The sequence below is a fragment of the Podarcis melisellensis genome, assembly GCF_964234715.1.
Source record: "Podarcis melisellensis genome assembly, chromosome: 12".
NCBI classification, from domain to species: domain Eukaryota; kingdom Metazoa; phylum Chordata; class Lepidosauria; order Squamata; family Lacertidae; genus Podarcis; species Podarcis melisellensis.
In genome coordinates, this window is record NC_138544.1 from 58,466,428 (window position 1) to 58,491,535 (window position 25,108).

Consider the following 25,108-nt stretch of genomic DNA (forward strand, 5'->3'; position numbering starts at 1 on the left):
CATGGAAGATATATTTATCAGTCACCGCATGCCAAAGCCTCTAGGCAACATATAATAAAACAGATTAACAGAAGTGAAACACACCCAGATACCAATTATTAATAAATGAACAAACCAAACAGCAACAAAAGCAACTTCAACCCTGGCTCAATTATACCAAATTAAAAAACCCACCTGTATAAGCAAAACACAATCAGCATAAGAATTTGAAAATGAGCTAGAAGAGATGACATCATTTTAAATTCAATTTGGACCTTTAAAAGTAATTAAAAAGCTGAAAGAAGAAGAATGCTTTTGTCTGGCGCCAAAATGGATGCTAGGCAAACGCTTTAATATGACAGGAAATTGCAGCTTGTTCAGAATAGGAGCTTTAAATCTCTTCCCCTCATGCATAGAGGGGGGCGTGAGTCAGGCTCACTAGGGTGCATTCCAAGTAGCTGAATGCAGCAAATGGCTTCATTTTCAGGGGTTAGCAGTAGAATGAGCTGCAGCAAACCTTGGACTTGTGCACTACCCCCAACACAACCGTAAGGAGTTTGGAAACGTTTGTTTACATCTTGTTTTGACATCTGAACCTGGACAAACTTGAGTTAGTTTTACTTATGATTAGTGAAAGCAAGATAACCCCCAAACATTAGTTCATTCAGCCTTGCTGAATCAGACCAAAGGCGTATCTTGTCCTATTACTCCAAGGGGAGCCACGCAAGTAGGATACCATTACAGAGCACAGGAACTTCTTTTATCACATTAAAATAACAGTCCCCATCACTTCAGAGCATTCTAAATGTGATGCGAGCTAAGAAGGAAGGGTGCGATTTTTGCATTCAATAGTTTCCAGTATACATTGCCTTTGTTGAATTTCATTTCCACATTGCAATTAGTTTGCAATGGACATGGCAATGTCTCTTCAAACATTGCCACAACATGAACCTAAGATCATTGCTCTGTACAGTGGTACCTTGGTTTACAATCATAATATATTCCAGAGGTTTTGTAAGCCAAAACAGGTTGTAACCCAAGGTGCGCTTTTGCCAATGGGGCCTCAAAAAAAAAAAAAAAAAGCTTATAATCCAAAAAAAATAAAAATGGGTTGTAATCCAAAAAAAGGTTGCAAACTGGGACACGCACTTCCAGGTTTGACGTGTTTGTAATCCAAAACGTATGCAAACCAAGACATATGCAAACCAAGGTCCCACTGTAATTCCTTGACTTCAGGTCAGCCTCAAATATTCAGCAATGCTAGAGTGGGGCGGGGAGGGGTGGAGAGAACTAAGAAAGAATCCTTTCTACGAAGTTTTGAAAATTCCAAAATCAACAAGAAAGCATAAAATGATGCCCAAGGTAAAATGAACCATAACAAAAATACGGAAAGAGAGTTGAAGTGATTCTTCAGATTCCAAGCCTGCAACAAGTTTTAATTGCAAGTCTGAACGAGGTCCAGTGCAAACACAAAGCCACTACTCTGGCACTGGGGAACAATGGGTTGGAACCAACTAAGCCATTGCGCAAGCGTCTTCCACAAGCACAATGGATTTTTTTCCACATTACCACCAGCTAAACATCGTGATATTTCAATATATCACGATGTTTGAAATAAGGCTGGAACAATGTAGAGGTGAATGTGGTAATGCTCTGGCAACTGCTACTGCTTAGGGGGTCTAACTCTAACTGATAAATTTTTAATTACCATTATTTAACATAGAGCCGTACCTTGGTTTTCAAACAGAATGCAATCCAAAAGTCCGTTCGACTTCCGAAATGTTCGGAAACCAAGGCGTGGCTTCGGATTGGCTACAGGAGCATCCTGCAGCTAATTGGAATCTGCGGAAGTCGCACCAGATGTTCAGCTTCCAAAGCAAAGTTCGCAAACCGGAACACCTACTTCTGAGTTTGCGGTGTTCGAGTTCCAAGTTGTTTGTGAACTAAGCTGTTCGAAACCCAAGGTACAATTGTATTGTTAAAACTGTTATGTTATAGTATTGTACTGATAATGTTTAAATTAGCACATTTTCTCTAAAATAGAAGCTGTAGAAGTAATTCAGTAGCACAGGTATCAAAGGTAAGGTGAGAGAATGTTTCCTTGAAAAAATTGTTTTTGAAAGTTAGAATTTGCATTTCTTTTATAAACCAGGCCAAAAGAGAAAGAATGGATAAAAAAAATTACAGAATTTTAAATTATTAAGCAAACATAAATATTTTCACAAGGAAAATTTAATGCATGTAATTATATGAAATTTTACTAGATAGCATGCTTGAACTATAACATTACAGATTTCTATATATTAATGTTAATATATTACTTTGTCATTAATAATAACAAATGTGTGAGAAAGCAAAGGGGCAAGGGGAGAATTGATAAGCGTTCTAGGGTAGGGAGGAGAATAATGAGGGAGGCACACAGACATTTGTGTGTGCACACCCACACCCAAAAAGAAGCACATGCAGATGGGAAAAAGAGGGAAGTGGCCAGAGCTTCAATGGAGTGTTTCTTTGCAGATTCCTTGGGAAAGGGGAGATGGTGGAGGGGGAGGAAACTACAGTGGTACTTAATTCGTTCCGGAGGTCCGTTCTGTGATAGGAATTTTATGGTCTTAGATATATGGCAATGTTCATAACCGCACATACATAGATCAACACAGGAAGGCCAACCTGGAACCATTTTGATTCCTAAACTGACCAAATGTTTTCTCTGCAAGGTCAAACTGGAAAAGTCTCCCCATTGTCTCTTTCCTCACAAATCCTGTCTTAAGGACACATTTAAGATATGAATAAGGTGTCAGCCTGTGACCTGGCCCAGGAAATAAGTATTTTACCACTACAAAAGAATGGCCAGGCTCCCCAGGAAATCCAATCAAGTAACCCACCAGACAGGAGATAAACAAGGACAAGAGAAAAACAACATTTAAATTTCTGTGATGTAGGTGGGATGTATCTGAGGGGTGGTCTTAGGTTACACCCCTTCTGTGATGTATGCATGATGTTTCTGGGGGTGGTCTTGATCTACAGGATGGGAATTTCAAAAGTCTTTATAAGCCCTTGCACAGCAATTTTGGGGGTCCTCTTCCTCTCCTGCGTGTGAGGGGAGCACCCTGCTGCAACAGATCAATAAAGATCAGGCTTACTAGCTGCTTTGCTTCTCAATATTCTCTGGTTGGCCTCTGTTATTTTCTCCTACGAAAGGGAACCTATGTAAGGACTCTATATGGGCTCTTGGATACCCCATAAGGGAAAAGGGCAATTTTTTATTTACAACAGTTCTTAACCTGAAACTGATCTTAACCTGAAGCACCATTTTAGCAAATGGGGCCTCCTGCTGCCGCTGCACCGTAGCTGCACGATTTCTGTTCTCATCCTGAAGCAAAGTTCTTAACCCGAGGTATTATTTCTGGGTTAGTGGAGTCTGTAACCTGAAGCATATGTAACCTGAAGCGTATGTAACCTGAGGTACCACTGTACTCTAAAGTTAAGAAGAGGAGTTGCCGCCTGCCAGCACAATCAACAAGCACAGCAGGGGAAAGAAGGAAGCTTGCTTGGGACAGGGGAAGCAGAGTGAGGGTGGTGGTTTGGACTACTCTAGAGCAAGTCCTGCCGCCTGCCAGCATAAAGTGGCTGGGTTAATTTTTTTTAAAAAGTGTTCTGCTTTTTCACAAAGACAAAACCCACATGCACACAAACACAGCAGTGGGGAGAGAGAGTGAGGTACAGACAATCAAACATCTACCTGCAATAAACAAGCACAGCGGGGGGGAAAGAGGGAAGCAGCTCTTATGCTAGAGCAGCATGTTTTTCTTTTTCCCATTACTTCAGTTTATATTTTTACTGAGAACAGGAGGAGAAAAGGGGCTCCAGATTCCAGAAGCCATGCATCTACCTAAGCCACTTATCAGCCTGGTGGCTGTCTTTCAGCAAGAGCCTGGCGTCTCTGAGGGAGGGACGTTCCCGCTTGCAGGCTGTTCACCTCCACCTGCTCAGGAGGCAGAGCCCTTGGGCAGAGTTTGGCTGCACACATGCACACAGAGATATCTCCAAGGACGGTTTTTGCCTGCCGCTGAGGAGACAGGCAAGGCAGACTAGAGAGCTGCGGCAGAGAGTTACTCAAAGAGCGATTTTTGCATCAGCCTGCCACTGCCGCTACAGGAGGGAAGGAAGAGCGGCTAAGGCACTTAGCAATTGCAACAGCTGCACAGAACAGGAAGAAGCATCGTGTGATAAGAATTTTAAGGTCTTAGATGTATAATAAATTCTCTACTTTCCTTCTCAATATTCTCTGGTTGGCCTCTGTTATTTCTCCTACCAAAAGGAAACCTACGTAAGAACTTTATATGGGCTCTTGGATAACCCATAAGGGGAAAGGGCAGATTTTTGTTTACAACAATCAGCTTCCCAGTTTTTGCAGTATCGTGCTATTTGACTATCCCACATAAGCACACACCCGATTCACAATATATTGCCAGTATAATTTCAATCTTGTTCTACTGTGATGAATAAAAATGGCAACGCAGGGGTAAACTTGACCAATAATGAAATGGAATCTATTCTGAAGAAAGAGTCACTTTTCTTAAGAAGCTGGTATGGTGCCCAAAGGCGACATTTAACGGCTCTACAGTGGTACCTTCTTTTGGGATCCATTCCGGAGCCCTGGATGATCCATGAAAGGGACACTCGACAAAGTGCCACTCTGCGCACACACGCAGAGCAGTTTGCGCTTCTGCGCATGCGCAAGTGGCAAACCCAGAAGTAACCCGTTCCGGTACTTCTAGGTTTGCTGCAGATGTTCGCCGAAATGGATTATAACACAGTCGACAGGTATGTTCGCGGAGGTATTACTGTATATGGAACCTGAAAACAGCTATGCAAGAGGATTTGTTGAGCACTGACATCTTTCCCCAACCAAAAGTTCTCCTGTGACTACATTCAAAACTGAAATTGTACAGAAGGAAGAGACACAGAAAGCCTTTGCTTCCCACACCAGCACATATGGAGCCACAGACAAGCAACCTGAATGCATTTTACAACAAGCTTCACTAAACGATGTATTCTATTTTGGTCCAAGAACATTTAAAATTATGGTAATCCATATAGAATTCTTTCCCCCCCCTCAAAAACACCAAATTAATTTTCTCTCCTAATCAGAGCCAGTGTAGAACACAATGTTTACTCAGCAAGACAAATTCCAGAACATCACACTGATCAACCTGAAAGAAAAGTAGGACTAACCAGTTACTTATTCCGTTGACTTGATGGGGTGATGTGCAGGCTTTGGGGGGCTCTGGAGACCCATTGATGGGTGTACAGGAGGGACTTTGACACACAAGGTTTCTTAAAGACTGCGCAAGGCGAGAATTCTGCAAGAGAAAAATGAAATCTCAAACTCAAGTAAGTCTTGTGACAGAATGATTCAGAAGACTCATTTGTTTTGTGCTCTGGAAGCAGGAAGAGGGGAAAAACAAAGCAAAAGCAGCAATTTAACAAAGTGAAAAGTAGTTTGCCATCTCAGTAGGGTTAATCCAGAACCATTTGTGCCTCTTTCCATATGTCTGCATTCGAAAGATCCATGAATACACCCTCAGGCTCCAATTTAAACATTAAAAGCTGCTTTTAAATTTCATCCACAAACTAAAAATAAGACCTGAGCATTTCCTTCCTCTCATTAATGATTAGATCTCAACAAAAAATGCCAGTAAAGAGGGAAGTAGTCCAATTATCCTCTACAGCTACAATCCTCTGATGCAGGAATGGCACCTAACATTTTAAGAAACTTCTCAAGATTTCAGCTCTCATCATGATGGTGCTTAACATATTTGGTAATTTCCAAATACCGTATTTTTCGCCCCATAGGACGCACTTTTTCCCCTCCAAAAATGAAGGGAAAATGTGTGTGCGTCCTATGGGGCGAATGCAGGCTTTCGCTGAAGCCTGGAGAGTGAGAGGGGTCGGTGCGCACCTGCGCTGGGCTCCCGCGGCTTGCGGAGAGTTGCCTGCATGCCGAAGCCTGGGCGCGCTGAGCTCAGCAGGCCCAGACTTCGTGCAGCTCTCCGCAAGGCGCGGGAGCCCTGCGCTGGGCTCCCACGGCTTGCGGAGAGTTGCCTGTTCTGGGGGATGGGAATAAATTTTCCCCCCTTTATTTCCCCCCAAAAAAACTAGGTGCGCCTTATGGGACGGTGCGTCCTATAGGGAGAAAAATGCGGTACTACTTCGTAAGCTCTCTGAGAATGAGACTCTGAAACACACAACAAACCCCACACACCTGCCATAAATGTCATGCCAAAAGCTGTCAGAAAATTTATCTCAAAGAATATTTAAAATCAGGTCACTTTCAACATCAGGTAGTCCCAACTTCAGATTTGCTACCTTCACTTAAGAAGGCAGGCTAAGCTACTCATTAACAGGAAGCTTAGTTATCCATTTTAGCATTTAAAAAAAGAGGTCTTGCTGTAGGGAAGATGCACTAACAGTCACTTAATAGGAAACACAAAAACCTCAGTGAATATTACAGGAAAGCTGTAATCAGGGCCATGTGTTTCTATGCCTCCAGGCATTTGCTGCACCCCTGAATTTGGCATCCTGAGTGTTGTTTATCTGTTTTTACTATTTGGCAACCATATTTGCAAGTAAGCTAAACTGAAATAACAGAACTTACTTCTAAGTAGGCATGCACAGGATTGGTCTAAAATTTTGCAGAGAGAAACATGAATTCAGGAGCAAATGGAAGGGAAGGAGGGAGGGAGGAAGAGAAAAGGGAAAGAGTGTGTCTGGTGACAGTTCAAATACCAGCAAATCAGCCAGGACAGGATTTCCAGCATCTGTTTCCCAAGGTTGACACACATCCTTCAGTCTACCCTCCCACCCCACCAGGAGAGGAGACTCCTCCTTAAAACCAAAGCCCAAACACACAACACTGAGTAGTAAAAGCATACTGTATACAAAGCCTGAAGAATGAAAACCCTCACTCTGCCCTGTGGGAACAGCATGTTAAGTTCAAACAGGCCCCAAAGAATAGCTCTTTAGAATACACTTATCAACATATCAGTGAAATTAAGATTAGAAGATCCGCTCTGGGAAATCCATGGAGATTCCTCATCATTGGGAGAATTTGTTAACAGCCAGCCAGGAATTTGGATCACTTCAAGGGATCATCTGCATGAGCCTCAATTCAACATAAGGTCTCGGCATCAGTGTGACAGTCCCCCACTACTCCTGAACCACTTTTCCCATGAGAAATGGAGCAGAAGACCTCTTTATTTCTTCTTGGAGTATTCCCACCCATTTCTTGACAAGACTTGTTCTTCTAGAAGCAAACCACCATGACAGCCGCTGCCAATGCATGAAGACGTGTTTCAGTCATGCGAACTGCTTCCACAAAACTATGGAAGAACTTTCACTATTTCACCTAGCAGTATGTGCTCAGAAGGAGATCTCACTACAGACAACTAGGTTTACAGAGGGCTGTGCAAATCAAGCATTTTACTCCCAATTGCTCAGATACCAGGATCAATTCATTCTATCTTAACTTGTGAACAGGAATTCATTATGTATCATATTAGACCTACCCCCCTGAAATGACAACTAAAGCTACCTTTCTCAACTCCTGATGGATAATCAGTAACAAGATAACTTGAAAGGAGAAATAACATTTTTTGTTTTGAGAAAAGCCATCAAGCATAAATAATTCTAGGTCTCTGTGCAAGATATGGCAGGATGAATGAGAAAGAACTGGAGGTTTGCAGGGCAAGAGCAATAAAGGCAATTAGAGAAACAGAATTACCAGGATCCCTAAAGCCATCAGGCACTGCAGCTGAGAAATCCAAATGAAAAATGAGCACATGGTGAAAATCAGTGACTATCAAAAGATGTCTCAGAAGAAATGAGGTAAACTCTGGATATCATGTGCTCAGCAGCTATAAGAGAATACCTACCATTCCCCAGAAAGCTAATACAGTAGGGAAAGAACAGTGTAAGTTATTGGGAAAACTGTTACTTCTTAGTTCAAACCCCAGTTCAGTCTCCTATTTATGAGTTGTCCTGGGACAAGTTTCTCAGCCTTCGTTTCACTGCTTTTAAAAAGTAGTCACCATATTATTACAAAAGCAGCAGGCTTTACACACTTTGTAAAGGTATAAAATCTGTTTAAAAGATGCCGTTGGGGAAAAGCCTCTTAAGATGAAATCTATCACTGTTTGTCCAGAACTCTTTTATAATTATATGCTTTTTATTGTATTTAGCAAGAGAAGCAGACCCCCCACTCTATGCAGCCCCTCCACCAAGAACACAAATTTAAATATGCCTCCTACAAGGTCAAGAGCAAAATTTCCCAGAAGCCTCACCCATGTAAGCCCTTTCAAGAACACTCCCAGGCGACTATATCACAAATAAAACTTAAGATTCCATTTCTGTTTTATCTGGGACATAATATCTGGTAAAAGGAATGCCAGGTGAATGAAGAGAAGTTGTTTGTGAATACAGTATCCACCAAGACATTTCAGCAATTTCTCTAATGCAAGTGCGAGGTGGAAATTCAAATCCTGCTTTCATTAGAAACCAGCACCAATTTAGTCACTTATACTCACCCTGCACATCTACAGGATTATTATTTTTAAACCGCATTACATTTCTAGACACCCATCAATCAAGCACACGAGTTATTTCAAGCCTCAATCCAAGGCAATGCAGATTTTAAAGACTGGAACACACATTGTTAAGCAATATCTTTGCACAAAAGGAGTCTACTGCCACAGTTTATACACTGACCTGTTTCTCTGCATTCTGCAGGAGGTAGGAAGGGATACAGGGAGACAAGTCACACTGCCTGTCCCCAGTAGGCACCTTCAGGTGGGAGGAGGCTGGCGGCAGTATTTTATTTTTCCTGGAGTTCACCACAGCTGCAGAACCTAGACGACTCTGTTGTCTCATCACATCCTCATGCTGGAGATCACCCAAGACAACAGGCCCCTAAAGAATAAAAAAAGGATATTATTCACATGTGTGATTTTTAAGACATCTGAAAGGCAGCCCTGTTCAGGGAAGTTTTTAGTGTGTGATGTTGCATTGTTCTTTTACTATTTTTTGAGGAATCCCAGTGGCATAAAAATTATATTGTTACTATTACTACTACTACTACTACTGAATTACTGTATATTTGTTTATTATTTATCAAAGATACCAAAAATGGGGCTGGGACTTGCAAAGCCGTTTGGCTGTAGTGCCCCTAATATTTTGCTAAGCCATGCACACGAAGGATTGCACAGTTGACAGATTTTTATTCACTCAAGATCTTTCCCTTCCTGCCTCCCTAAATCTTCCATAAGCAAAAATGTTTGGTAGCAGCAGGGGGCATGCAGGATATCTGCTTTTAGATAAACTTCCTGTAGCTTTGCCTGTTAGCGCAAAAGCGCTGCAGCCAGTAAATGCCCTTAATCAGGTCCCAGACAGAAGCAGACTGACCCAGATAACCACCACTGTTTGTTTCACCGGGGCTCAGACAGCTTTCTAAATGCCCCGTGTTGTCCACTTCTTCAGCACCAGTGTGGAAATATTCCATGTGCCCAGTTGCAGCTGACATGTTATTAACATAACTCTGATTGCTTTAAAAATCATACAGTTGCAGGAAGAACTGAGGCTGAATTGGACCTCACAACAGGCTAAAAAATAATAACGGCTAGCCACAAAGCCCAGCTGCCACTTGCAGCTCTAATTATACCACAGTGAGGGCCTTACCTTACAGTGTGCATTAACTACATCATAGTCAACCTGCTCCTGAACTCCCAAAATAAACTGTGATCCAAACCTTGGTATAGTTCCTGAATAAGAGGTTAGAGAATGAAAGGGATACTTCTCAAAAGAAGAAAGCTGGCCTACCTTATTGGCACGGAGCTGCTTGTAAACATCAGTCTGCTGCCTGATACGATATTCCAAGTCAGAAACCTGAGCCTGCAGCCATGTCCATCGACATATAATGGCCGCTCTTTCCATTGCCCACTGGCGCTCTGCTAGGCGTCGTCTGAAAAACAAGCATTTGCATGTTGTTAGTACAACAACCTATGAAATCACTGGTGCCAAATTCTAGCTATTAAGACTGTTAAAGCTGTTAAGGGAAAAAATTCCGGGGTGAGAGACTACTCAACAGCCCAACTCATCAGGGTGCAAGTCCCCCACGGGTCTATGTGGTCAGTAAAAGAAGGAAGTTCCAGCTAAGTAATTTGGAGCAAAACAGCGGTCAGTAGACCATGATCTTTATTGTTGCACAACAGGTCCCCACAGGAGTAAAAAACCCCAGCATGCGGTGACATCCTCTTTTAAAACTTCCCTCTTTTCCCCCAGAATACACTCTGGGGGATACAGGCATCATTGATACATCATCACTACATCACTAGCATGTCACAAATGGGAGGGGTATACAAGGGTTACAGAAGTTCAAAATTAGGTTACTTTATCAGACACCTTTACCAACACCTCTTAAGTACCCATCACCGAAAAGAACAATAAAACTCTTTATATATCCTTGCCCTCAGGAGACTTGTCTGGAGATGGGCCTTCAGAACACCTGACTTGCTAAACTGCTTCTGTGGACATCTATTGTGTCCCCTATGGTCACTCCCTGGGTTGGGGGCCCTGTCTCACACTTGGGGAATTATGGCAGGATGCCCTGTTTCTGCTGCTTATGTGACTTCCTGCTTCTTGGTTTATTGGGGGAGGTGGAGCCCAAATTCACCTTTCTTTAATGGTTAAAATGGCATTGGAATGAGGAGAGTCGGTTAAAGTATGGATTTTCTATAAATTTATAAAGCTAAGTATCTTCCCTGAGCTATCAAGTCGAAAGGATACATTCAGGCATAATATTTGTAACACTGAAATAACTTTAAAGATGTGCTCCCCACATGTCATTTCCGTAACAAAACTATGGTGTTCATTACTATAGAATGTGGTCACAGTCACCATCTTAGATCTGCCTTTTGTGAATTTCCCAAAGCGCTAGTTAGCCACTGTGGGAAATAAACGGACCCTCTATCTATCCGATCCAGCAGGACTCTTTTTCTTAAGGGTCTATTTAGTGCTGCTATTAAAGCTAAACAGAACCTCCATTTTCAGATGCTGTTATGTTAATGAATGGCAAATGCTGGTGACATAACAGAGTTACTGCCTTTGTGCCACTGCCTGCAAGCATCTAGTTTGCCACTGTTGGAAGCAGAATGTTGAACCAGATGGAGGCTCTTTCTGATCTAGCATGCAGAAGCGACCCAAATATTTCTGTCACCTTGCTCCTATAAAAAGTAAATTATAGAAGGCACCTAGATGCCTTTTTCTTTGAACAGTAAAGGCAGAATATGGGGTATCTAGCTACAAAACACTTAGCTCCACCTCCAACTTAACGCAGCAACAGGGAATAAAAAGCGAGACCCAGGCTTTTCAAGCCTTCTTTGGAATTACGAACAAGTAAAAAAGCAACATTACTTAGCCAAAATTGTTCACTAGACTACAGACTTTTAAATCAAAATAACACATACCAAACTGGGGGGGATGGTTGAGAATCAGTCCATAGCTTTGTTCGGTCAAGAAGTGAACTCAAAAAATTAAACATTCAAGAGATTTTTAATGTGGTTGTTTCCAAGCTTCCTTCATTGGGGGATCAAGTTATATCATAGCTCCTCTCCTGCATGTTACTATATTCAATGGCCCTGAACCAATGACTATACCACACGAAAGTAACTATAACCATGCCAACCATCTATGAAAGGGTGTGAGCATTATTTTCTTGGGGCCACAGAATACATGATTTTCTGGCTATCTATAAAGCAGGCTGCAAAACTACTCAGATAATTATTATTTTTGCTCTTCTGAAACACTGTGTACACTAATGGTGTCAAATAAAACATAAGAATATCACACCATCTGCATCATCACTATTCTTCTTTAATATGAGTAACTGTTTTATCCTATGTAGGTGTTAATTATAAAACTGTTAGTGCTTTTCAGATATGCAATTGCTATTAGAACAACACTTTGCTGTGTTAAAATGCCACATTGATAGTTGTCTCGCTATGCCTTTATCATGGGTCAAATATTGTAAAGAATTGCAAAAAGTCAAGAATACATGTTTTAAGTGGTAGTCCAGATTTAACTGTATAACTGGGTTGTCAGATAGAAAAAGCAGGGGCAAGATGTGACACCCTATCCTGGCAGCTGGCAGAACCCCACATGAGAATATTTTCCACTTAGGGCTAGGCACCTTCTGCCTGAGGATTCCAGACTTCTGGAACAATACAATGCTTCTTTTCGAATCCCCGTGATGGGCTGAGCTCCCGTTGCTCTGTCCCAGCTCCTGCCAACCTAGCAGTTCGAAAGCACGTCAAAGTGTAAGTAGATAAATAGGTACCACTCCGGTGGGAAGGTAAACGGCGTTTCCACAAGCGGCTTGGTCATTCTGGCCACATGACCCGGAAGCTGTCTGCGGACAAACGCTGACTCCTTCAGCCAGTAAAGCAAAATGAGCACCGCAACCCCAGAGTCGTCCGCAACTGGATTTAACCGTCAGAGGTCCCTTTACCTTTTAATGAGAGGGACTGCATTTCAAGTCTCCTTGATGTGTGAATTTAACATAATTATGTATTACTGCTGTTAAGAAATTCATGGTTGGTAACTATTTGACTGTCCGTTGAAAAAGGTATGGAGGGAGCACATCTCTCATGTCAACCTGGCTGGAGAAAATATTTTGAGGAGCAGGGGCAATGCAATTGTTTTGGACATACTGCATTTCCTCCCCGCATTATGCTGTAAATGACCTAGCATCTTGGAATGTAAGGTAAAGGTACCCCTGCCCGTACGGGCCAGTCGTGTCCGACTCTAGGGTTGTGTGCCCATCTCACTTAAGAGGCTAGGGGCCAGCGCTGTCCGGAGACACTTCCGGGTCACGTGGCCAGCGTGACGAAGCTGCTCTGGCGAGCCGGCACCAGCACAGCACACGGAAACGCCGTTTACCTTCCCGCTATAAAGCGGTACTTATTTATCTACTTGCACTTAAGGGTGCTTTCGAACTGCTAGGTGGGCAGGAGCTGGGACCGAACGACGGGAGCTCACCCCGTTGCGGGGATTCGAACCGCCGACCATACGATCGGCAAGTCCTAGGCTCTGAGGTTTTACCCACAGCACCACCCGAGTCCCCGGCATCTTGGAATACAATGTATCAAAAACTTCACCATAATCCAAGAGGGCTCTCCAGAACAGCTCGTAAAACAGAACCATCAACAGAAGAGAGAATCAGAATAAGCACAACATGCACATTTTGTGGGTGTCCTAAAGCCATCTAATCTATGCATCCGCTCCTTTTATGAGTTAGCAGTACACCTATATGGCAGACAGCTCTTTCAGCCTATTAACATTTGATTTCCATAGCCCTGGAATGACCTCTAGGTTACTGGAACTGAGCACTGCTAAGCCAGGTCTTCACTTTATTTGCGAGTGCTAAATCAACTAGGTCTGCAAAAGACACAGAACGATACTACAATACTGGTGACCAAGCAGAAGTACAGGCAACACAGCCTGAATAACTCCAGCTTCGTGAGCAAGAATGTGCCTCAACAGCACCTGTACTTAAAACAGTAAGACCTAGCTAATTCAAAGAAGCAGACTCGCTTCCACGTTGGTGACTATCATAGTATTCATATATATGATTTCAAAGTCTTAGATAACCATGCAGGAACAAACAGTAGAAGAAGTTGCTGCATTATGCAAGATTACTGATTCAAACCATGTTCACATAAGCAAATGTGAACAGAATTTGAGAGGGAATAATCAGAAGAACACATGCTAAAAAATGGCACAAGTAAATCAGTAAATGTGTGTCCACAGAATTCCATCCATCTGTAAATGGCACAAGGAGACATTTCTGAGTTAACCACTTCACACTCATCAAATGAGCTTGTGCTGAAATTTGGAACGATAATCACTTTCCCAACTACATTTGATACAGAGATGCAATAGGACTGAGATCTCTGAAGAGAGAAACTCCGGCGCTCAGACAAGCCACATTTAATACTACTGCTGTGCCTGTCCCCCATGGGTGCAATCTGGTGGTCTTTCACCTTTTTCTTCTCCGTCACTGACATTTAGTCTGGAATCCTACACACACAACAGAAAGTAAGTCCACTGATTTCAGCTGTGTGTACTTATGAGTAGAAACGACAAGGACTGTGCTATTTAAATTATATACAGTATTTCTTTGTGCCAACTTTGATTTCCCAGGTATGAAAATGTTTTTCTAAATCCATCAAGCCTGAAGTCGGGGCGAGCCAACTTCAGACTTGATGGATGTACTTTGTTTTTGTTTGTTCTTTTGTCTAGAACTTTTGTGATTCATCAACTGAAACAAGAACATCAAGGCCTGGGAGGGGGGCTTCTGTAAACTCAGAAATAAGGAACAGACTAAGCCCAACAATTTGTTTCAAATGTCAGAACTGGGCTCAGAAGACTTGGACAAAGATTCACACAAATATTAATGCTTGCTTTTCCTCCATGCTTGCTTTATCAAAGAAGGCTAATTTATATTTTTCTAAGCCTCTCAGCAGCTGCTGTTGCTAAAATGTTGCAAATCACCCCAAGATCTACTAGATCTCTATCTATTTTCTGCCCAGTCCTACTCCAAAATATGAATCACTATTATTCAATCTCAAAATAGAACACATCTGAATGGTAAATAGTCTAGCAACACCTTAGAGACTAACTGGTTTATTGTGCCACAAGAGCATTGGATAGCACCTTCTAAACTGTAAGTTTACTGTAATGGAAACCAATACAATTTGGCAAATTACCGGCACTCCCCAAATCTTTGTACTAGAAAGCATGCTCCATGAAAACCTTGAAGGACAAACAAGAACTTTATCCATACAATGTTAAAATTCTTAACAATATAATACCTGAATTAAGCAAATATATTAGGGGAGGGCAATGACAAACCTAGACAGCATCTTAAAAAGTAGAGACATCACCTTGCCAACAAAGGTCCGTACAGTAAAAGCTATGGTTTTCCCAGTAGTGATGTATGGAAGTGAGAGCTGGACCATAAAGAAGGCTGATCGCTGAAGAATGGATGCTTTTGAATTATGGTGCTGGAGGAGACTCTTGAGAGTCCCATGGACTGCAAGAAGATCAAACCTCTCCATTCTGAAGGAAATCAGCCCTGAGTGCTCACTGGAAGGACAGATCCTGAAGCTGAGGCTTCAATACTTTGGCCACCTCAGGAGAAGAGAAGACTCCTTGGAAAAGACCCTGATTTTGGGAAAGATGGAGGGCACAAGGAGAAGGGGACGACAGAGGACGAGATGGTTGGACAGTGTTCTCGAAGCTACCAGCATGAGTTTGACCAAACTGCGGGAGGCAGTGGAGGACAGAAGTGCCTGGCGTGCTCTGGTCCAGGGAGTCACGAAGAGTCGGACACAACTAAATGACTAAACAACAACAATTAGGGAAGGACCATAGTTCAGTAATGTTTTGCATTCAGACAGTCTCTAGTTCATTCTACTGTAGGAATGTGAAAAACCAGTCTGAAAACATGGACAGCCGCTGCCAGTCAGAGTAGGAGTGGGAAACTGCAGGCTCAAATACAGGTCTCTTGGGACCCTCTCAGGTTACAACCCCTCACTAGTTCTGCTCTTGAGTATTATGGAAATACCTCTTGCTTTCCCAAGAAAGCAATTTTCTGTGCACACAGAAGCCTCTTGACTTTTGCATGGCTCCAATGTTGCCTACCTCTGCAAAGGAAAAAGCTACACCCATTGTTCCACTCACTTTAACCTCTCGCCCTGCTCTCCCACAAGTGCACAGCCTCTGGAAGGTTGCCCATGAGAGAATGGAGCCCTCAGGCTGAAATGGTGCCCCCACCCCCAATGCATACAATTTTGAGCTAGTTGGGCCAATGACCTAACTACTGGAGTAAAGTGATCTCCTACTTGCCTGTCTTTATTATTCTGGTAAACTGAAGAGAGTTTTCCAGTCAGACGGATAAACATTTCAAACACACTCAACAAAATAAAAGGTCATCTCCTTTCACCTGTAACTCTCTTCCACATTTCATTATATAAAGAACTCAAACTAGGACATCGTTCCCACACCATTAATCCACAACTGAAACCTTCTAATCAGCCAGATAAGATGTAGATAAGGAGAATTCTGAACCTTCAGAGGAGCAAATGAAAGCCAATGCACTGTGCCTGAAAATTAAACTAAGGTTAACGAACCGTATAAACGAAAACAGAAATCCCCGGGGGGAGGGGGCGGAATGGTTCATCTGTTCCTAGTAAACCCTGGGATCCTGTCTCTTTGACACAGGAAGATATATTTTCCTAACATCATCATTGCACAGGCTGAATTTAGGCAGTTTTGCACACAATCCTCCCACCCAACCCCAAGCAACAAATGCCTAAGGTCACTAACTCTGGTATCTGTGGGGGAGGCCACTTCTCTGCTATATTAAAAAAGAAAGCAGCAGCAAAGTTTCGTTTTTAAGTAATCTGCTTTTTGCTCATAAAAAGAAGTTGCTCTTCTCCCTGTTTCTCCTCAGAGTGAAGACCAGGCTAGTAAACAATAGAAAGCAAAGAGTAAGGCTACCATAACTTCTGTCATAGAGCTTCAAAATGCTGACGACAATGTAGTGTGTGCACACTCACAGGATGACCTCCAAACCATCCTAAATACCTTCACAGAAGCTTATAGAAAAGCTTGGTCTATTCCTCAATATAACAAAAAATCAAAACCCAAAGTGCTGCACCAACAAGCACAAAACAACCCCCTCTGCAGCACCACAAATCCAACTTAACGATGTGATGTTGGACAGTGTTGATCACTTTTCCTACCTGGGCAGTTATCCCTCCACAAGGGCTGTAGATGCAGAAATCCTGCAGCGTTTGAGCTCTGCAAGTGCAGTTTTCTCCCAATTGAAGTACAGGAGTGTTTGAGGATCAAGACATCCACAGGGAAACCAAAATGCTTGTTTACAAAGCTACTGCACAACCAACTTTACAGTACGCTTGTGAAACATGGACCACTTATAAACTCCAACTCCTCAGGAGATTCCATCAACGGTGTCTCAGAAAAAATGTGCGTATCACTTGGGAAGACAGGCGAACTAATACCAGTGTACTGGAAGAAGCAAAGATCACCAGTGTCGAAGCAATTATTCTTCAACATCAACTTCGTTGGACTAGTTATGTTGTGCGGATGCCTGATTATCGTCTTCCAAAGCAACTACTCTATTCCAAACTTAAAAAATGGAAAGTGAAATACTGGTGGACAACAAAAGAGGTTTAAAGACGCTCTCAAGGCAAATCTTTTAAAAATGCAGTATAAGCATGAATAATTGGGAAACACCGGCCTGCGAGTGCTCCAATTGGAGAAAAGCCTCTACCAAAGACGTCATGGACTTTGAAAAAGCATGAACTCAGGACAAGAGGCAGAAAAGAGCTAAGAGGAAGCCACGTTTGGCAAATCCTCATCTTGATCAACTCCCACCCAGAAACCTATGTCCCCACTGTGGAATGACGTGTGGATCCAGAATTGGCCTCCACAGCCACTTACAGCCACAACATTAAGACTGTGTTCATGAAAGACAATCTTAAAGGTAAAGGTAAAGGTACCCCTGCCCGTACGGGCCAGTCTTGACAGACTCTGGGGTTGTGCGCCCATCTCACTTAAGAGGCCAGGGGCCAGCGCTGTCCAGAGACACTTCCGGGTCACGTGGCCAGTGTGACATCGCTGCTCTGGCGAGCCAGAGCTGCACACGGAAACGCCGTTTACCTTCCCGCTGGTAAGCGGTCCCTATTTATCTACTTGCACCCGGAGGTGCTTTCGAACTGCTAGGTTGGCAGGCGCTGGGACCGAGCAGCGGGAGCGCACCCCGCAGCAGGGATTCGAACCGCCGACGTTTCGATCAGCAAGTCCTAGGCGCTGAGGCTTTAACCCACAGCGCCACCTGTGTCCCGAAGACAATCTTACTCAGCTACAAATGATGACCAAAGAAGAAGTAGTAGTAACTGCTGGATAGTATGGGGGGTGCTTATTGACAAAGATAGCAAAATGCTATTTCATTATCACTTCTCAGATGAGACAATTTATTTCTGGTGTTTCAAGAGGAAGCCTAACCCTCAAGAGCTGACTTGCATGGAAGCTGTGGGGAAAGAGGAATGGCTGAAAACAGCCTCTCCCCCCATTCCAGTGAAGGATGCATTCAATCAACTGAAGGTCACTTACTGGATATTACCACCCAGAGCAAGCAGAGGAAGGCACCCACCCCAGCTTCTTACTCACCACATTTCTATTTCAAAACATAATTTATCTGCCCACCCCAAATATTGAAGCAGCTCTCTGGAGTTGCTTGTTCTCTGACCAATGAATGGAACCAGGCTGATCTTTCCCTGACTGTGGAGATCTATCTTCTCAATGGTCATTTCGTCTTCTGGCGAAAGACATAGTATACTTCCCTTCTGCTCAACAACCTCAACTCTCTAGTTACTAAATATGAAAGCATTCAATGTAGTTTCATCAGCTATTCCATTAGCTCTGCTGGGTGTCTAGATGCCTTTTGGCTCTGCTTCTCCCACATCCGTCACCTTGTTCAGATTCCCTTTAATGGTTTCCATCCTAGGTGGTTGAACTGTAATTTTTAGAACTGGTGCCAGAATTTCCTTTTTTCCTGCTTTCTTCCCATCCATTTGTCTGTAGACTGGGATCATTTATCAGAGCCTATCTATCATGCAGCATTTCACTCACCTGACTAGCAGTAATTATGGCTGGAAGTGAACAGCATCCTCCAGTACTGTCAGCCTCTTGCTAACCTGTCCTGAACATAATTTTACTTCCTATATTAGTTTAAAACTAGTCAAGAAAAATTATGAAACAAAGCAGAATGAGATCTAAAAGAAAAAATTAAATCCAGAATGAGATCTAAAAGAAAAAATTAAACTCAAATTAAAAATGGGACTGGCAATACACAAATCATTATTGTTTTGTAACCCAATGTAGTTTTTTCCTGTGCAGGCATCCAGTTGCCAGAAATGTTCCTAGAAAACAGTCTTCTGTGAACTGTGACACTAAATACAGGTTAAGACAAACAAACCTTTTCACTTTCTGTAATGACTCACTCCGAGTGATACAACAGACTTCCACGAGGACATGAAAAACTCAATTCAGATTACAGCAGCTTCTAAATTGGTAAACAGCAAATAAATACACCCTTAAATGGAGCAAGCCAGAAATGTGATTTGGAATTCTAGCTGCTTTGCAGCTTCCTAGACTGAATGCTTAAGATTTGGACTGTATCTTAACTGTAATACATGGGTTGCCTTTTCTACATTTTTGGCTCCTCAAGCTTATGACCCATTTGTCCTTTGTCATCTAACTCTCTTGTTGACTTATCTGCATTTCTTTTTACATCTGCACACAGTGGCTTACTTTAAATAATGGAATTTCTATTCTACCTTTCTAAATTTCAATCAAAGTGGCTTACAAATAAAGAAAAAGCAAAGAGAGTTTTGAAGCAGTGATACATCCTTAAAAGCTATATCCTGAAAGAGTCTGCTGAAATGCAAGTTTCACTTCTCACCTAAAACTGAGCAACAGTACAGCCTAACTTACTTCTGGGTGCCAAAAATAAAACAGCCCTCTCTCTGGTGCCCACTTGGTTCAGATTCCTGGGGATAGGGGGAGGCAGCAGAGCAACTCTTGAAAGTAAGTTTCCGGGGAGGCTCATTAGTCATTCCTAAGTGATTCCTCTGGTCTCAGATCTCTAGAACTTTAAAAGCTCAAAAACAGCATCTTGAATTGACACCGGAAGCCAACTGCTAACCACTGCAGCTGCTAAAGGGTCTGTTCCTCAGTATACATGGCTATGGTTTGCTTATGTTAGTCACCTTAAGTTTGCAAATATTACGCACCTAATTTAAGGTCCCAGGTTCAATCCAACTTGGACCCTGCAATCATCCTGAGGCCCTTCTTTGTGAGCCCACTTTGTACCTCCTCCACTCCTGGATACACCAAGAGATGTGAAGGCCTGGGAGGAGGGGATGGAAAGATTTTTCCTGCATCTCCATATCTCTAAACCACAAGTGTTTGCTTATTCTGTTATCCAAACAGAGGCTCATGGTTTGTTTCTCTCCAAACCATGATCGGCAGCCAAGCTTCATTCTTTGCTTCCCACAAACCACAAGCTCAATTCAGATGATAGCAGTGGGGGAGGAACGAAGCAGGTAACAAGCACACTACTCATTCATGCTCAACCATAGCTAAACATGAATGCAATGTGCAGACATAACCACTAAGAACATATCCTGCTACATACAAAGGAATATGATTTTAAGTTAGAAGCAGTGAATGACTGCAGAATATATAACCTGAAACAATAATATTCTCTAGCTGCTGTAGAAGAGTTAATGCCATTACTCCAAAGAAACACACTTTTACTGTACAGAAGCAAGCTCTGAGAACCACAACAAACTGGAACATAATAGTAAGGTGGATGGTAACTTAGCTGCAAGTAACTTCTGTATGCTATACAGATTATTTTTTCAAGACCTTTATTTATAAAGCAGCAACTATTGTACTGGATGCTATATAAATTAAGAACTAGACAGATCCAGACAACATCATTTGCTTCAAGGCCTACTAAAATGAAACTAATAGTCAAGCTCAGCTTAATATCATTCAAGAGATAATGTGCAGCGGAACAAAGGAAACTCCCATGTCACACCATATTGGTCTATGTAGCTCAGGACTGTCTACACTGATTGACAGTAGCTCTTCAGGCTTTCAGAAATGAACCTTTCCCAGCCTTCCCTGCAGATGCTGGGGACTGAATCTGGGACCTATTGTAGGCAAATAAAATGTGCTGTACCACTGAGATATGAAGCTTGCCATTTCAGGCTGAAATTAATCAGGTCAGGCTTGTATTCAGAATACTGAGCTACTGTGCCCCTGAGTGGCAAATGGTTCTATACATGAGTCCAAGCCACTTATCCCAAATAAGAAGTTTAACAGGAAGGTGCTTTGTGCAATTAAAGCTGCAAAAGCAGAAACTACTTCCTCAAATTTGTCTATCTTCTTCAGCCAAAACATCAACAGATTAATAATTGCTAATAGTTACACCACACACACACACACACACACACACACACACACACACACACACACAGCTGTTGCAGTTTCTTGGGGTTTTTAAATCAACACAGGAGCCTTATGGGACATTAAATTCCAAGTTAACAATGTTCTCAATGCCACCAAGGTATTCAAGGTTCAAACTCAGTATGTGTACACTACACATTACTTGCCATCAGGATACATCAAACTCAAATCACTTGGCCAAACACAAGGTTTTTCCACCACTTTTGGAGCATCAACCTTTTCCAAGGACACTTATTTTTGCTTAGTTGTATGATTTTGAGTCTCTCACATGTGCATGCTACTCAGGTACAGATGATTAAGGTTCTCACAAAAGAGAGAGGATGCCACAAATGCCCTTTCTTTCCTCTAGAACAGACACCTGCCAGATTAATGTGTCACACTACAGCTACACACACAAAACCCTAAAATATGCCAAAAAGAAGAAGAAGAAGAAGAGGAGGAGGAGGAGGAGGAGGAGGAGGAGTTTGGATTTGATACCCCGCCTTTCACTCCCCTTCAGGAGTCTCAAAGCGGCTAACATTCTCCTTTCCCTTCCTCCCCCACAACAAACACTCTGTGATGTGAGTGAGGCTGAGAGACTTCAGAGAAGTGTGACTGGCCCAAGGTCACCCAGGAGCTGCATGTGGACGAGCAGGGAATCGAACCTGGTTCACCAGATTATGAGACTACCGCTCTTAACCACTACACCACACTAGGGTTACTTTCTGAAGCTGTGGCATTTGATAACCCATCTCTGTCTTGTGCAAAGACTTCAGGACAATCAGATCATCATCAGCACAGAGCAAACTTAATAAACAAATGGAAAGAAAGTAGAATTCATACCTGGGAGAACCTGATTCTAATCAACTACTATCAGTGCTACTAAGTGAGTGTTATTCATTATACTGATTGACTTTGTCTTGAGGGGTTATTGATCATGCAAACTATCATTAACTTGTTTAGTGCCTGATCAGTTTAGTGCCTGCTGCAATGACAAGAGGAAAGAACTCTTAGTAAACTGCGTGCTATTGGATTTCCTCTCTTTCAATTCAAGGAACATGCAAGGAAAGGATTGGAATCTTCCAGTGGGCTCACTAACTACACCTTTTCTATGTACTCTAGTTACCTAATTATTATAATGCACTCTTCATGATGCTAGCCTTAAAGGTGTTCTGAAGCTTCAACTGATACAGAACACTACAAGCAAGTTGCTCATTGGACTTGGTCAGTCAATAACTCAAATTCTGCTTGATTTACAATAAGCTAAAAAAAGAAGTAGATAATCTATTTAAATTGCTTGTATTCTTTATTTCTTCATCACCCATAACCAAGATTCTCTGCACAATGCACTATAATGAAACCAATAATTAACTAGAAAACTCTTAACACAGCACACAGGTAAGTATGGAATTCGCTACCACACGATGTTGCAATTGCCACCAATTTGGATGGGTTTAAGAGAGGTTTGCACAAATTCACAGGCTATCATTGGCTGCCAGCCATTATGGCTGTATATTACCTCTGGTATTGGAAACTATATGCCTCTGAATACCACTTGCTGGAAATCACAAGTGGGGAGAGTGCTATGTGTTCATGCACTGCTTGCTGGCTTCCCACAAGCCTCTGAGAACAGGATGTTGGGCTAGATGGGGCTTTGGTCAGATCCAGCAGGGCTCTTAGGTTCTTATGCAACACAGAAGCTTGGCTTATACAGAGTCAGACCACTGTTGATCTAGTTCAACATTGCCTATACTGAGCAAAGAAGATGGTCTACCACTGAGCGACTGCCAGCCCATACTTCTGCTGCCATGGGAAGACTTTTTAAATCCTCAACACACTGGAACTAAGAAACAAAAAGACCACCTTCTCTCACACATGTTATCCTGTAAACTCTGGTCATCAGCATCCCAGACACTCATATGCGAAAGAGCCTTTCCAGTTGCGATGCTAAGTCAACACTGTGGAATGTCCTCTCAAGGCAGGCCCACCTGGTAGTGTCTATAGCTTCAAATGATAAGTGAAAATTTGGCTTTTTCCTGCCCGTAATTCGTACTGGATTGATAACAGCAGCTGTGCTTATTTTATTTTATGGTGCTTGTTGTTTATTTATTAGCCGCAAGTGTTAGTGGCCCCAGGCACTTGAACAAGAAGGACCAACTTTCTTGAAAAACTTCAAAAAACTGAGGCAGGCAAGGTTCCATGCAAAGAGTTTTCCAATTCCTTCAAGAATGTGAACAAAGGAATTTTATCTGAAATACCCAGAAAATATTGTTCAATATTGTTCCTGCTTCCATTGGGGCAGGGAAGGGGAAAGAGGAGATTAAGAACCATAATGCCAATATTTCACTTTTTAAAAAACCTGAGATATGGTGCAAAATGTGCAGGGATTGGGTGTTATTTTTTGTGAGAAACTAACCTGCTCACTAAGAGACGCTGGTGGCGCTGTGGTCTAAACCACAGAGCCTAGGGCTTGCCAATCAAAAGGTCGGCTGTTTGAATCCCTGCCCGCTGCTGGTACCAGCTCCTGCCAACCTAGCAGTTCGAAAGCACGTAAAAGTGCAAGTAGATAAATAGGTACCACTCCGGCAGGAAGGTAAACAGCGTTTCCGTGTGCTGCTCTGGTTTGCCATAAAGGACTTAGTCATGCTGGCCACATGACCCGGAAGCTGTACGCCGGCTCCCTCGGCTAATAAAGAGAGATGAGTGCTGCAACCCCAGAGTCATCCGCGACTGGACCCAACGGTCAGGGGTCCCTTTACCTTTACCTAACTGCTCATTGCTACACTCTGGAAAAATGACTGCAGACACCCTGAAGGCTGGAGCTACGAATTCTGGATAATAATCTCAGATAATGTATATTACCACCAGTTGTATAAACTACTCTATAGTGACATGAAGCATATTGTCTTTCACCTTCAGTTTCATTGTTTCCAAAGAACGAACAGAACCAATACTCTTTCACAAAGCTTGCTGCGAGGATGACTTAGACCTTTTCACCATGTGGGAACTGCTTCCCAACCCTAAGAAACAACAGCAAGTGCCATGTGACTATTGCACTATTTCTCATGCCAATGTTGCCTTGTCTCTCAAAACAAACGATTCAGTTGGCATTGGAAATAACTGCATCATTTGCTTGGCCCACATAATTGTCTATTTCAATCTTATCATCTTGCTCAGTTGTTGTTTTTCCCCACCAGCTTTTGTTTCTAGCATTTTAACTGTTTTTCTTGTTAGTCACTCAAGCAGCATTCGGGAAGGAAAGCACAGTACAGACAATAACAAAAAAATAATATTATTTTTTTTACAAAGACGTCTCCTACAGACATTACCAAAGCAACCTGACACTCAGCCACAAAAGGAGTGATCGTAATTAAGGACCAGCTCAAAGTTCCTTACCTGCATGCAGGTCAAAGCTGCCACTGAGCCAACAGATTTTTTCTTTCTTTTTTCTTACCCCGCCCCTTACACCAAGTAGCTCAAGGCATGGCATTTCGTTGCTCCATTTTACCCACACAACAACCCGGCGTCTTAGTTCAGGCATGACTCACCCATGGTTACCCAGTTAACTTCACATCGGAGGGGGAATTTGAACCAGGGCCTTCCCCATCCTTGTCTGATATGTGGTATACAGCCCTGTGCCGCCTTTAACCATTCCGGGGGTGGCCTGAGTTCGACTCCTACCCCTTCTGTCCACGTGGAAACCACTACTTACTGCGGGAGCGTCCCAAGCACATGGCGCCTTCAACCCGCGATCCACACACCATATGGCCACGACATCTGCCACAACTGGCCAGAAATGCAGGGAAAGAGGGAGGCGTTGCGCAAGAGACTTCTGGCGCGAGGAACGAACTAGGCGCAGCCCCCAAGGGAGCTGCTCGGGCTCCCCGCCTGGGCAACGGGAACGAGGGCGGCCCACCTCACGGGGTTGCTGTGAGGAGGAAGCCCCCTCGGGAAACGAGGGAGGAAGTTG

The 25,108-nt window shown here is 42.8% G+C and overlaps 1 protein-coding gene across 2 annotated transcripts in view; it reads right to left on the reverse strand.

Annotated features, from left to right (window-relative positions):
* Positions 1 to 25,108, reverse strand: part of LOC309381127 (KAT8 regulatory NSL complex subunit 1-like) — a 48,965-nt gene that overhangs the window by 23,110 nt on the left and 747 nt on the right. For both annotated transcript variants that reach the window (XM_081931658.1, XM_081931659.1), the window contains exons 2-4: positions 9,856 to 9,997; positions 8,749 to 8,949; positions 5,218 to 5,345 (exon numbers count right to left, since the gene is read on the reverse strand). In XM_081931658.1, coding sequence (XP_081787784.1) covers positions 5,218 to 5,345; positions 8,749 to 8,949; positions 9,856 to 9,997 — 471 coding nt within the window. The remainder of the gene's footprint in view (positions 1 to 5,217; positions 5,346 to 8,748; positions 8,950 to 9,855; positions 9,998 to 25,108) is intronic.